The sequence below is a fragment of the Cariama cristata genome, unplaced genomic scaffold, assembly GCF_000690535.1.
Source record: "Cariama cristata isolate BGI_N322 unplaced genomic scaffold, ASM69053v1 scaffold44167, whole genome shotgun sequence".
Taxonomy (NCBI): Eukaryota; Metazoa; Chordata; class Aves; order Cariamiformes; family Cariamidae; genus Cariama; species Cariama cristata.
In genome coordinates, this window is record NW_009628013.1 from 1 (window position 1) to 15,141 (window position 15,141).

Genomic DNA, 15,141 nt, shown 5'->3' on the forward strand with positions numbered 1-15,141 from the left:
GAGAGGAATAAAACCCAAGGAAAAAAAAAGGTGAAGCACACTACAGTTGCTCACCACCCACTGATTGATGCCCAGCCCATCCCCGAGCAGCGATCGGCCGCTCCGTGCCAGCTCCTGTCAGTTTCTATACTGGGCATGACTATGCTATGGAATATCCTTTGGGCTGGTTCGGGTCAGCTGTCCTGGCTGTGCTCCCTCCCAGCTTCTTGTGCACCTCCTCGCTGGCAGAGCATGGGAAACTGAAAAACCCTTGACTTAGAGTAAGCACTACTTAGCAACAACTAAAACATCCAAATGTTGTCAAAGTTATTCTCATACCTAATCCAAAGCACAGCACTGTACCAGCTACTAGGAAAAAAATTAGTTCTATCCCAGCCAAAACCAGGACAGTCAACAGGATGGAAATGTTACTATGGTTATTGTTTTCTTTTTGTAAAGATGATCTCTTCCTTCTTTTGCTTAACTTATGTAGCAACCATCTAGCTTTGTTCAAGCTCGGCAGATCATTAAAAACGACGGTCTGGGCTTCCAAGGGCTCAACAAAGGTCTTACTGCAACACTGGGCCGTCATGGAGTTTTTAACATGGTTTACTTCGGATTCTACTTCAATGTGAAAAACATTCTTCCAGTAAATAAAGTAAGTTCTTCATGCAGTGCAACAGACAAACAGATAAGAGGTTTGGCAATTTAATTAACACTGTACTTTTCTGTGCAAAGTTCTGGTATTTAGTAAAAACCAGTGACTAACCCAGCTGTTTGGCAGAAATCTGTAGCATTTTACGGGAGGCAAACCAAGGATTTGTACTTCTCACTTTTTAAGCAAAGCTGAGTATACATAGTCATGTTTGAATTCTCATTTTTCTGAATTTTCCTTTATACCATGGTAGCAATGTAAAAAGGCAGAAACTGGGATACAGGTATGTTATGCTTACATTAGGTATGTATGCACTTTTTTGTGGTAAACTGGCTTGGAAGAGAAAAATCCATTTCTAGAACTTCTTTCAGTATTCACAAAGTAAAGGGCTAAGCTTGAGGAGGTGGCAGAGCTGCAGTACAGAGGATATTCTGGCCACGTACCGGGCCTGTTGAAAGAGAGTTCAACCTAGTGTTGAAGGATGACAGGACAGATTTATCCATATGGGAGGGAGCCACCCCAAAACAGGACTTACAGGGTCATGCACAGGGGCTTTATGTAGTTTGTAAGTTAAAAAAAAAAAAAAAAATTTATAGCTGTAATTTCACTTGGGGTAATTTTATTTGATAGTCTTTACATAACAAAGGAAACATTTCCCTTTACAACAAAGGGAGATTTTACTAATGAAAATGTGGTAATGCTGGCAACTTTCTGAATGACTATGTGAGCAACAGCTAATGGTTTATTAATGTCTCCAGTACGTTACTTACTGAACTGTGTTTTCACTGATGTGATTTTTAGATGATGACAGTTAAACAGTCACAGGTGTAATACGTAGTGATATTCATATAAGAAGCTGCAATTTACATCAAAAGGGATCAGTTTCTATTCCCAGATGAAGTAACACCTCTTTTTTTTCTGCACTTCTGAGTAGCCTGGTATTTTTGTTGGCAACATTTTGTAAATGGAGAAAAGCTCCACTTCTTATTTGCAGATCATTACAGTAAATTGAATTGTTCAAGAGCAGCTAACCCACAAGTTTCTACAAGTTTCTTTTAGTGTATTTAAGCATATTTTACAATGTGCTTTAATCACACATTCTAAAAACTCAAGGCACAAGCACAGCTTGATACTGAGATAGGAGTAAACACATTTATGTTGATCAAAAGATTAAAAAAATTATAATCTCTATGAGGAACATTTAGATCATATGCAGGTAAGGACAAAGAGGCTTGCATGCAACTTCTATGGAAATCCTGAAGTGTTCTTGCATAGAAATTGGGGAGTAGTAATAGCATTTGGCATACGCATGCTTTCTTGACCTTTCAGATTAAAAAAAAAATGAAACAATTATTACATGATTAGAAAGATTCAGAGCTTTTTGATCTAAGAGAAATTAGCTCTTTATACAGATTTTGTATGATTCAGAGAATTGTTAACATCTACAACATAGGTTTAAAGACATCTAGAAAACTAAAGAGGAATTACTTCAGTGGTGTCAGCCAGTGGCCCAGCTGTCCCGTACATACTATCAAAAGCAAAAGACAATTTAATCAATGTAGGATTAGATTGCATTAACTGCAAATAGGTGAAGAGGTTTGCCTTGTGCTCGACCAGTGCAAAGTGTCTTGGATGGTGGCTTGCACAGTGGCTGCATCTGTGCCAGTAAATTGAGCAGTGTCACTGAAACTCAGTCATCTGTGCTGTTAAATGTTCCCTGGCACAGCTTTGGCCCAAGCCAGCCAACACTGTTCCTGGGTACGGCTTAGGAACTAGTGCAGACAAGGAACCATTCCTAATAGGCAGGTTTCATGCAGCCAGTCTGTTTTCAGTGGTAATAGCATTTAATAGCGCTAATAAAGTTAATAGGACTCTCTAGGCCAGCTGGCATCAGTGCCGTAGACAGTTCTGTAAGTATAGATATAGCCAATAATTCTGATTAAACTCCCATTAAAATCAATGCAAATCTTATCCTGAATTTAACAGTGTATATATAGGTCAGGCCTCATCTGGCTTGTGCTAGTCAACGTTATGTCTCAGGTGTTTACATGCATTGAATTTCACTTCAGTGACTGGAAAATGGAAGTATTCAACGATACTTTGTGATCTGTAACTTAAACCTCTTCTGTCAGTAGGTAGGTACTAGAGGCTAAGAGTTATCAAACCTGTGCAAGGAATTTGGTAGAAGCTGTTTTGCAGTTAGTCTGAAAAATATTAGACAGTTGTAACTTTTCAAGATTTCTCACGTACTTGATTTCATTACAAAACCTAATTTGTTCACTTTGTATATTTTGCCAGAAAAGAAAACCATAAAGTCAGTCTTGCAATATTGACAAACATTTAAAAAATGTGAAATAAGAATACTGCACTTCTGAAATAATTTTAGCTCTTGACTACGTATCTGCTGTTCACCATCTGTAACGTAAGTGGAAAAATGTATGGAAATGTCCGTACGAGCCTTTTAGCTGTCAACAGTGCTAAACTGTGCATTAAATTTGCATCCCAATTAGGGATGTTTGCAGCTTATTTTGCCAAAAACAATAAACCTTTTATGTTGAATGGTCAAATGATATAAATGACATGTGTGGGTTGTAAATGTTCATAATGAATAATTTTTCGTATGTTCAGTCTGTTCTGCTAAACAGACCATTTACAGCCTACCTCATGCTCTGTTTACTGAAAACAGAGTAAGCCAGACTTGTTTCAATTGCCACTAATGTATCAACCATAGAGCATTAACAGCTATGCATCTGCACTAGCAATCAAATTAGTCTGAAAATTTATGTCGTCTCAGTTTTATGACACCTGCTTTTATAGCACATTTCATAGGTGTCCAGCAGCTCTCGCTTTTCAAATTTTTATCATAGTTAGGTTTGATAGTAAACACTAGTTTCATTAAAACCTTTGCTCACTACCACCTCCAAGTGGCTGTCATATTTCTTAACAATATGAAATTTCCTCACTGTTGAAAGCCGTCTTTGAAACGTGGCCAACTGCAAAACTCGTTTCAAGTCAGGCACTACCTGCCCCAGCTGCCACAGATGTGCCTCCTGTTAAAAGGACTGCTGCATCAGACAGCGGAGCCGAGTGGTGCGTTGTTTTGTCAGAGAAAGGGCTCTAAACTTCTATAGGCAAAGAAGAAGAGATGGGAAACCAAAATGGACTGTTCAGCTTGGCGAATAAACAAGATAGCAGACAACAATTTTGGTTTAGTTGTTTTCAGATCTATGCCAACATAGAAGTTATATGTAGGAACAGACAGTAAAAAGGGCATGTGGTGCAACAGAGTTGAAAAAATAATAAATCAAGGTGATTTAGGAGAAAACTGGATCAGAGTGGGAATGGAATAACCTCAAGAGTTACCATCCAAGCTCAGGTTTCAGGATGACCTGGGAACTGAAGAAAAAAAAAAAAAAATGGCAGTGCTGTGTCCAGTACAATGTTACAAGCCACCCATTGATTGGTGCTCTCCACTGTGAGATGTCCTGTGGCTGTTGAAATGACAGCCTGTGTTGTTTAAAGACTTCAGCCCAGGCCATCATCACCAAAAGATGTGGTATCAAAAGGAGAGAGTCTGTTGCTACCTCACCTGCTCCTGTACTGTGGTATTCCTGTAGGCAAGACAGGTACAAAGTTTAAGGAGAGGAATCTTCAGTCAAAATTAAAATGTGAAGAAGAAACACAAGTTTCTTCTGTTTTCCTATGGAAATGAGGATAATGCTGAAGCCAATAACCAGGTTCAACCATAGCTGACAGAGAGGCAGCCTTAAAATAGCTAAGTTCTTGCAAGACATACAAATAATAATTTAAAAGGAGGAGGGATCCCACAAGTGCATCTTACGAGTGCCCCAGCTGAGGGAAATTTTCAGTGGGAATTTAAGCCTTATTAAACACTGAATTCCATGTGAAAAGTCCCATGTAAGCCTTAGTCTGGGCTTGCACTTTCTAGATACAGTATCAATCAGTCACAAGGGCTGGTAGAATACCAAACTTCTTTAGTTCTGGTGTTCATGGGGCTACTCTTTTTTTTTTTGTTTCATAAATTACTGTATAACTGAGACTGAAGATGGATAGTGCAGGCAAAGGTACTGGATGCAGGGGTAAGACATCCATTTCTGAGTGCCCTTTCCTGCATAGCTAGTGTCTAAGTGATGCCATGAAGAATTGACCTGCTTCTAACCCCAGCAAACACTTTATGAACAGTCTGATCATCTGCATAGACTGACTCCATGCAGGAGCGCTGCTTGGAGTTACAGCAGAAGCCTCATGTGAAGTTGAAAGATCGATTCTGGTTTTACCAGTGTTGTTAATGGTTTTCCACATGGCCATTCCCCAGGAGCTGCAAGAGCATGCACTGAATAGTGAATGAGAGGAACACTAGGTACCCTCTCTTGGGTAAACCTGGGAGTCATTGATACAGGCTTCTATGGGACTAACAGAGAAGACAGATAAGAAATTTGTGAGGACCTAAAGAAATTGGGCAGGAGTTTCTTTTGCCTCTTTGGTGTTCTGCTTTCAACAGTCTAACAATAATCTATGAAAATGGTGATAAATAAGAGGAACAAGTACAGATCTATGTGGTGTTTCTCTTACTGACTGTACTGACTGAGTCTCTAGAATTCGGTATATTTTGTATTTGGTGACCCCCAAATTTTGTTCTCTCTTGGTTTTTTATTTGCATCAAAAGTTCTTTGGTGCAGGTGTTTGTTTTAGGACTAAATGAAATGGAGTCCTAGCCTTGCCCTATGGATCCAAAAGGTTATAGCAAAAGAGTAAATGACAGATTATAATGCTACTTATAAATCTGGAGTAAGATTAATAATTGTATCAGGAAATTGTATTGTGAGAAAAACAAAAAACTGAAAGGATTGCAGACTGTTTGAAAAGGTATACGCTGTACAGGCCGTGTCACTCTGGAGACTAGCTAGGACATTTATCCTAGTGACTGTCATTCATCTCCTTATGCTGTCAGACATCTGACAGGTGGATTTTAAAAACTTAAAGAAATGTCTGCCACAATAAGATTGCACTCAAGGAGGAATCTGAGATAATACCATTGTGAAAAAGCACATTTAATTCAAACAAAGTGCAGCTGTGACTATGCATTTTGCAGTGCCTTTCCTGGTCATCAATATGTTTATTGTAGTTATAATTTCAGCATTTCCTGTACTTTTGGCAAAGATCAGACCATCATTGTACTAATCAGACAGCAAGCTATAGTTTACAATAAGGAGTTTACTATGTAAATGCATGAGATGGGCAGAAGTTCAGGGTCAATAAAACTATGAAGCTGTTCATTAGGCTGTGGTCCCATCTTGATTAAGTCACAAACAAAAATCGTGAATATTCTTTAAGAGAATCAAAGCATGATGTTATCACAACAGTGATGAGACTCACTTTCATCTTTTCATTTTCACCCTTTCTGGAGCCTTGCAGTCAGTCTACATAGTTTTTTCCTCCTTACTGCTGATGTGTGCTGGGAGTTTACATGTCTCCAAATCATCTGATCACATCTGTACCAGCCTTTCCCTCTCTACGAGTAGAATTTGACAGCCTTTCTCCCCAGGTCTTCTCTAGGAAGGAAGACCCAGAGGAAGACCCAGTCCCTGTCTCTCCTCTGGGTTCTGGCTCAGTGTCTGTGTTTAAAGCAACTCATTTGAGTTTTTCGTCTGTTCCTTGTTGCTTTCCTGAGAGCTATCTCCCACCTTGTCTCTGTCTGAAGCTCCCCTTCCTGAGATCCATGTCTTCCTTTGTTCTACTGTCTGTTGCCAAAGGAACTCCTTTTAGTGGTTAAAACCAATTATCAGACTGGCTAAAGCAGTTCCTTACAGCCTGTTTTGCTGCCAAACACTTGGCTATAGTCAGTGTAGTCTAGGTCAGCTCTTGAGGCACCTCTTAGCTTGCCATAGGAGTTCCTATGCTATTATACTTTACCTTAGCCAAAAGGGCCAAGAAGCAACTCCACTCCTTATTCCTGGCCTGTCTCCCTCCCGTAATTCCTAGGTACACTGGGCAGAACCAGAGCTGGCCAAGCCAAAGCCTTGTCTTTTAGAGTCTCCCTTGTCACACACAGGGAGGTGGAATGTGCCGCATACAATGCAAAGCCTCTCAGCTCCATTCCTGGCTTCTCTGCTGACCCCTTATGTGACCTTGAGCAAAAGTATTTAAATTTAGTGGTCATTTCAAATCACTTTTGGCACTTTTGTGCCAAGTGTAACTCATCTATAAAACTAATATTATGGCTAACATTTTCAAAGGAGTTTAAGAAACTTAATGCAAATATTCCACTCTAAGTGTTAGTTTCAGGCTAACTTCAGTAGTCTGCTTTGCAATCACCAACTTCAAATATTATTCTATTATTATTATTTATTTTTCATGCATATTATCATGAATTAGCATTCTCCTTATCCAGTAAGCATTAGTCTTTTTTAGTGAACTTATCTACAAGGTGCTCAGAAGTACTGAAGCACTAATAAAAGTATTCTTTCTCATAAGATATGTACCTCCAGCAACTGAAAAAAAAAAAAAGTTAAAAGATCTCAAGACAAACATCCAAATATTGAAGCAAACAATCTTGTAAAAATAGCTTCAGTTAGACAAATTAATATTTATTGATATTTTTATTTTATTGATTTTTTTTGCTTAAAAATAGGGTTGAATTATAAGTTTCTTTGCAACACATTCTGCCACTTTTACTCAGAATGCACAGGGCCTCACAAGGGAAAAATGAAGTAGTATTCCTGAGTGTCTCTGTGGTGAGCTTTCTAAACACTATTATGCATGTCAATGGACTGTCCCCATTATCTATTTCTGCTTACTTCAAGCAGCCTACCTTAGGGACTTTGAGCTGTTCCTTTGAAGGTACCTACTTCTCTCCACTGCATATGCGAGTGTAGTGTCCTACCTTTGAACGCTTGGATTGCACCTAAGATAGGTGTCTAAATCAGTACAAAGATATCTAATATGGTGAATCATTATCTATTCTAAAACAATTTTTCAGTTAGTCTGAAAAAATTAAACTAACTGAGTTCGAAGCATATGTGCCTTTACCAAAGGGCTATTTCATTGCTGGATTAATATCTATGCTGCTTATTGAATTAAGTGACCTTCCTTCAGTAAGGATGAAGATAGTCTGGAAGCTTTTCACGGAGATCAAAGATTCAAACAGAGGTTTTGACAAAGTGCCCAGCAAATAAACAAGTAAATGAAGTGGCAGGGAAAGGAAAGCCTGGGGCTTTGGAGACTGAAACTGATAAATTAAAACTGTCTCCAGTGAGTGACACTCTTGTACATGGGTGTGTATGTGCTAGATTTAGGGCTATAATTTTCTGTTGCTGGAAATTATGGAATATAAAAGAAGGAATTAAGCAGCATGTGATTCAGGAGGAACTTACAGAGTCTTGACTTATTTTAAAATGTTATGGTAGGAGTAATGAAGTATAAAAAGCAGAGAGATAACGTCTCAAATTTTTTTCTCCAAAAGAAAGCAGGGAAATCCAGCAGGACATATATAGATATGGCATTTATTAATGATACCTGCTTCTCTGTTTTTAATGGCTGTTGGTGCTCACAGGGCGGGGACTCAGGTGTACAGGAAATGTGATTGTGAAGAGCATGGTAAAAAGATGACATGATCACAGATTATGTTATCCAACCACAGCAAAGTTATTCCATTATGAATAAGCAAACTGGTATTTCACTTCCTTGTGGTATACTGCACTGTGGTGTGGCACCATCTAAAATCAAGTTTCTATTCTATATGTTCTGCTCATACTACATAAAAATTGCCTTTGCTTAAAAACAGAATTCATATATGTTTTTCCCCCAGTTCTGCCATTTATGACAGCAAGAGGAGCTTGTCAGAATCTTTTTTTCTAATGCATGACATATGAAACTTAGTGAACTGCATAGTACAGAAGTTAGTGACAATAATGTGATGATAACTACCTCTGCTAGCCAGTTGCAGCATTAGCACTAGACAGATGCCTTATCCTATGTCTCCTTTCACAGGATCCTAGACTGTTAGGAATATTTTGGCACTGTCCATGGGGTAGGAAAAGGACAGATTTTGAGCACCAACTTGCGCCTACCTGATAGATGGCCAACGTTCCTTTGTCCATGTAAGCATTGTAGACAGAGGCATAAATTATGTTTGGAAATCTCTTTTTTCAGTTGGAAGCATTAGCACATTAAAATGCTACTAAGCTATGCTTTTAGAAAAAAATAACTTTTTAATTATTTTTAACAGCTAAATTTGTTTTGAATCTGTATATGAATGAAATGACCTAGATGTTACAGTGATGAATGCCATAGAAAAACCTTTCCCATGAGATACATAATAAAAAATCAAGTTACATAGCAAAACTGGTGTATATTGTATCACCTTTAGTTAGAATCCAGTTTTGTGAATGAGCAAAATGCTACCTTTCAACTTTTTTTGTGTCATAAATACTGGAATAGAAATAAAGCATTTTGGTTTAATTTCTCTTTAGTTGTGTTAGTGCAGTGTCAGGCTTTAATAGGTGCTCACTTGATCGGACACCCACCTTATCCTATACTCTATGACACTCTCAATCGTAAGGCAGGCAATGCTGGCATTGGGAATTCCCCACAATATGAAAATGTTCAATCGTTCAAATATAAGGGATTTGTCAGGGGCAGCAAGGCTTGAAATTCAATGTTTAACAAGTAAATATTTTTGCCTGACATACATTGCCTAGACCAGAGGGCAGCCCACTGTGCCTGGTGCTATGGAAGAAAGTGTCCTTGCACCAAATTGCATGACAAAAATACTTCAGACCATTCTGGACTATGAAAAGCCAACAGAGCAGTGGCAGTCTCCTGACTGCAGCCTGGTTTGAGAGGTTAGTACAATCTGGAATAGTACTTAGCTCTCAGGTGTGGGTGTAATCATATGCCTGCTGCCTGGAGGTCGGTAGGCACCATGCTACATCAGGGCTGCCATAGTCCTGCCCCTTAAACTTCAAAAGGGGTCCTTTTTTCTTCTCTAGATACCAGAAATATTGGCTTTATTTTATTTGCATTTAAACCACTGTCATTGGTTTAATAAACAGAATAAACAGGAATTTGTTGCTAAGCTCTTTGCTAATAGTCTTGCAATTCTTTATGTACCACAAGCCACTCTAATTTTTAAAATGTATTACCAGTGTTTCATGTTTTGTGAAATCAAGGTGTTGACTTTTTCTGCAAGTAGTAAAAAGCCCTGTTGATTTTGACATTTCTCTCTAAACTCCTGTATGGACTTCGTCCAGTATGTATTATGGAAGTCTTGATTTATGTTTCTTGTTGCTAATCTGGAAAGGAAAACTTCTTCATTGTTTCCTTTTTCAGTCACAAGTGTGCAGGTTCAGGAAACAAAAAACTCTTGCATTTTACTATTGTGCTGATGTTGTAACATGGCAGGATCATTTGTTATTTTACTGATGATTTTCTATAATTAAAGTACCTTCATGAAAAAAAAAAAAAACGAGCTGCATGCACAGAGTCTGATACACCAAAAAAGTGTCCTTGCTATTGAAGACCAATAGCAAAAATATTATGTGCGTAGGAAATACTCTGAAACGCACTTCCCTGTGACTTCCACTACTTAGAGAAATAGACTTAAACTTGCTTTGGGGGACTTTGACTCCCAGATAAACTCTGAGTTCTTTGATGTCATAGAAAATGCCAAGGTAGGAGTTCTTTCTAAAAGATCAAATAAAACCCAGTTGAACTGTGAACTGTGAGTGAGCAAAGAAGTTTTTAGATGCACTTCTAACTTGCTTCTGACTTTTACCATGAGTATATAGTAGGGTTCAGAAACAATCTGTTGTAAATTCTTCAGCCAATTAGCTGAGTGAGTTACCACCATTTATAATGCGCAGAACGTGGAGGCTCTTTTGCAGTTGCGCCGAGTTGGATTGTTAATAGCAGGAAGCTAGCACTTCTCAGTACAGTGGATCAGCTACATGTGAAAATAAATGTAAAAAACCTGGAGGGGAATGGCAGCAGACTGAGATTAGCCTTTATTTAATTTAGCATTTGGGGGTCCAACACACAAATGAGCGTTTTAGTAGGCTTCATGGTGGAAGTTGCTGTCATTTGTAAAATATTCTGGCCAATTAGCTAATAGTGTGCTTGGATTTCTCCTGTTTTGATACAGTAATACTAAGTACATTGTGAAGCCCAATTATACAAATCATCCCCATATGCCATACCAGTCTTTCTTTATGAACTGTGTTTATAAATCCTGTGTGAGGAAATGTGTACTTCAGCAATTTAGACCATGTGTAAAAACATAGCCAATAGGATTGTCAAGAAAACAAGTTCCAGCATAGGAAATCCTAATGTGTTCCGCTAAAATAACACGAGTGTGTTGTGTTGTGTGAGTTTTCTGATTAAATACATATTACTTTATAGTGCTTAACCTGCATAGGTCCTTCCGTTTCCCTTTTTATTCTTTCTTTCTCTCTTTTTTTGTAGGATCCAAATTTGGAGTTTTTGAGGAAATTTGGAATTGGGCTAGTCTCAGGAACAATAGCCTCAATTATTAACATTCCTTTTGATGTTGCAAAAAGTAGGATTCAAGGACCACAGCCAGTTCCTGGAGAGATCAAGTACAGAACCTGTTTTAAAACTATGGCAACAGTCTATAAAGAGGAAGGGTAAAACATTCTTATTTTAATAAATGTCCAAGACCTCTGTTTTAGTTCATATGGGTCCATAAAACCACGTCGTTATATTTCAGATTTGACGAGGACCATTAAGCCACCCTGAACTCACATATCAAAGGAGCACAATGAACATTTTGAAAATGTATTTTAGAATTACAAGGAGATATCCTCCTGCTCCATGTGAACTTTTACAAAAGACTTACAAGATTATTATTGGGTTGTCAAAATTTATGTTCCACAAATAAATGCATCATATATCTCGTGTAATTTTTTCAACTCTTCATTTTGTAAAAGGAAAATATCAACAGAAAACAGAGTATTTCCCTGTTTAATCTAATTGTAATTATACAAACCTCTGTACCTTTAAAATGACTACTGAAATAATTAAATTGGGGACAGATCCTTGTGGCAATAACATTTGCCAACTTTTTAAAATATTTCTCAAGTGGGGACTGAGTTCTAGCTTTGATATTCAATTATAGCGGTCATTTTGTCCATGTATGCAGCTGTTGTTAACAGACTTATCTTGAAAGTAAAACCATCTCACTGATTAAAGTCATATTTCTGATTGGCTAGGCTCACAACATTGCTTTTGTGACTGAACATTGATTAAGTTTTTCTCTTCATCTGATCTGCCTCTGTAAAATGTTAAAATCCAGATACAGCCTGCTATTGAACATGTGTAATTTCAAATAATTGCTTCTAAGTGCTCTGCCAGCATTTTAACAAACGCATGCTAAAATTCCATTCTTCTCTTAGAGCAACAATATTGTTTGAAATGTTTTGTTTGTTTTTCTTCTGCTACAGATTTCTGGCTCTGTACAAAGGCTTGGTTCCCAAGATCATGAGGCTTGGTCCAGGTAATTTTCTTTCTGTCATTTCTATATTGCTTTTCTTCTTGCTTTCTCTTCCCACTTTTCAGTTTCTTGACAGAAAGCAGTAAGCATCAGTCAAGTAAATGAAACAGTGTACCAGAAATCATCAAAATCTCTTTCATCTTTGAATGATTTCTTTTGATAATACTATCATCTAATAGTATCATAGATGGATTTGGCTAAATATGTGTCTAAAAAAAATCATTTACACATTCACATCAGAGAATTGCAGATCCAAGTAACTGCTGGTTTGTGCAATTGCTTTATTTGTGAACAAGCCAATGTGCATCCATGCAAATGCTAGAACTGTAAAACCTTTGGAAGTGTTTCTGAAAGCCTCCTATTCCTTCTAATGTGTTTTTTTTGTTTCACTGGGACTATTCTGTACCCATGTAAAGTCATCTCAAAATGCAGGTTAGAGTCTCTCCAGTATAAATGGTCTCAACTAGTCGAAGCATAGCCCAAGCATGTCAAATACCAGTTACTTTCTTCTCCTGTGCTCTCTGGGAGCTGTAAAGAACAGACACTAAAAAGCTAATAGCATGAGCTGGGAAGAGACTTGCATGGCCCTAGAAGACTAAGAGGACAAGGATAGTTTAAAACTGGGTTTGTTGGTTGACCCCTTCTCGCTGGTTGTCACTCCAAACGTAGGAGCACAGTGGTTGAGAGCTAGATCTTCTTTGACTTTTAGACTATTTTTCCCTGGCTGGTTTTGATTAATCATGAAAGCAAAGCACTGGGCCCTTAGACTTTGCCAGCCCACAGAGGCAGTCTCTGTCAAAAAGAACAGAAGCCCCAATTTGAACAGTATCCCATTCCCATGAAATTGTATTTCCAATTGTGCAAGGTGGTTTAATAGGCAAGAACACACATGGTTAAAAGCAAGTAGGTACAGAGTCTGTTCTGCAGTATAAAGGAGGCATTAGGTTTGTCTGTAAATGTTTGCTTATCCAATCTGTCTGGCTAAGTGCTGGACCATGCCTGGTTGTTGTGCAGGGTAAAGGAAGAAGGTGGGGAGGGAAACAAGGCAGCTAAGCATAACTCTGGAGCTAAAAACCTTTTCCCTCATTCTCCAAAGATACTAAATTACATACAGGACAAAAAGAAGGCAGAGTTTCGCTTCTCCATTAGCACCATAGATTTCAGAGTAAAATTTTCCATCTTAGAAATGACTATGCATTCTGGCCCAGATCCAGCAAGTTGGTTAAGTGTGCACTTCGTTTTAAACACTTTTGTAGTCCCATTGACTAATATATAGATTTGGCTTTCCAATGAAACAATAATGCAGTCTTTATTGTGACTGGAAAGGTATTTCCTTCTTTCAACATGTGGATGCTTTCAGGAAAAGAGATACACAAACAGATCACACAGTGAGAATTGGAAGCAGCCTTGATTTGAACTCAAATCACATCTTAGACATTGTGCCTATTTGTTTGTTGGTCGAAGCCTTTTGCAAACTTTTGCTCTGTCTAGCTGTCTGTGAGTTGGTGTTCATAGAGGATATCAAGTCTGATGATGGTTCGTTAGGATAAGTAACATGGGAAAATTTGTGTGGTGGTTCTGTGTGCCTACCCCATCTACCTAGAAAGGTCAGCCCAGTTCAGCAGAAGACTTGTTTGTTAGAGGTGCCACACTAACCTGCTAACTGAACCAACAGGTGAAGGCAAAGAAATGAAAATACTTGTGCTCCGGTGCTGGCACCCACAAGTAGCATGTTGTAACACACTTTTACTCCTGCAGCCTGGAATCTCATATGCTTAGTTATATACATGTACCTTCTGAAATGTTCCCTTCTTTAGCTCATACAGTAATTACAGCCCGGTTACAGAAGGGCTTTAGTCTGGCTTCACTAACAGTAAAGACACTTTATGGCATTCAAGCTGGGATTTTATACTGTTATCAGTTCTAGCAGATAATGCCATTTCATCAGATCAAAACTTTACGTGTGGATTGATAGCCAGGTACAGGCACAGGAAAATTATACTCATTTCAATACTGTGATCTACTGCCTTAGACATGGTAAACAAAATGCTGAAAACCTTTCTCGAATCTTGCCTAGAAGCATTTTCATCACCCTGGTGATGAATTTTTGTCATTCCACCACTCAAGTTGCTCTTTCATGGCCAAATCTAACTCCAAACACTCAAATATTCACATATTCAGATTAAAAGCTTCACTTGTAAAAGAACAAAGAAAAATATTAATCTTGAAAAAATGTTAGGAAAAATCACACTGAGGGTGATTTTGATTTAATATACAAGCTTTTCACATCAACTTTATGGTCTAATATTAGGTAAAATTGGTATGGTTTAAGAACTGATTAATTTTAATGAATTAGGAAATTAGTAGAATTATCCATTTTGCAATTAAGGCTTTGCCATATCCTGATTTAGATTACACACTACAAATGCTCTACAAAATCTTGAAAATACTGAACTTTATATGTAGTAAAATAATATCTTTTCTTCCAGGTGGTGCAGTGATGCTTTTGGTTTACGAATATGTTTATGCATGGCTTCAGGACACAGTTGATCACAAGTAGCGCTTCTGAAAAATGTACTCTTTAAAATTACGTAGATTCTAAAATACGCTTTAATAAAGTAAAATGATTCTCATCCTTTATGGTGTTGAATGCCCTCAGATTACACTGATGTTAATACAGTTCAAAACAAATTTGGTCTTCAGCTTCTGATCCAATAAAACGTTTAAGCACATGGTTTTCTGTAAGTGCGTAAGTAAATAGCACAGTTGATATTTGTAATTGTTTTACTTGATCAAGAGAAAATACAAAGGAGACATAAGAACAAGTTAGTTTTTCAAGGACAACTGAAAATTCTGGACACTGAATATACCATGTGGTCAATAAACTTCAGCTGAAATGGCAAGATAATAACTTTCAGAGGATTTTGAAGAAAAAAGTGAATAATCCTGTGGGGACAGATACTAAGCTAGTGTAAAC

At 37.9% G+C, this 15,141-nt stretch overlaps 1 protein-coding gene across 1 annotated transcript; it reads left to right on the top strand.

The window, feature by feature from the left end:
* Positions 1–472: 472 nt before the first annotated feature.
* SLC25A21 (solute carrier family 25 (mitochondrial oxoadipate carrier), member 21) lies at positions 473–14,797 on the top strand (the record flags this gene model as incomplete). Its single annotated transcript, XM_009704615.1, has 4 exons — positions 473–637; positions 11,117–11,298; positions 12,115–12,167; positions 14,654–14,797. Coding segments are annotated over 4 exons (471 nt in total), but the record flags the coding sequence as incomplete, so codon positions are not given.
* Positions 14,798–15,141: the final 344 nt, after the last annotated feature.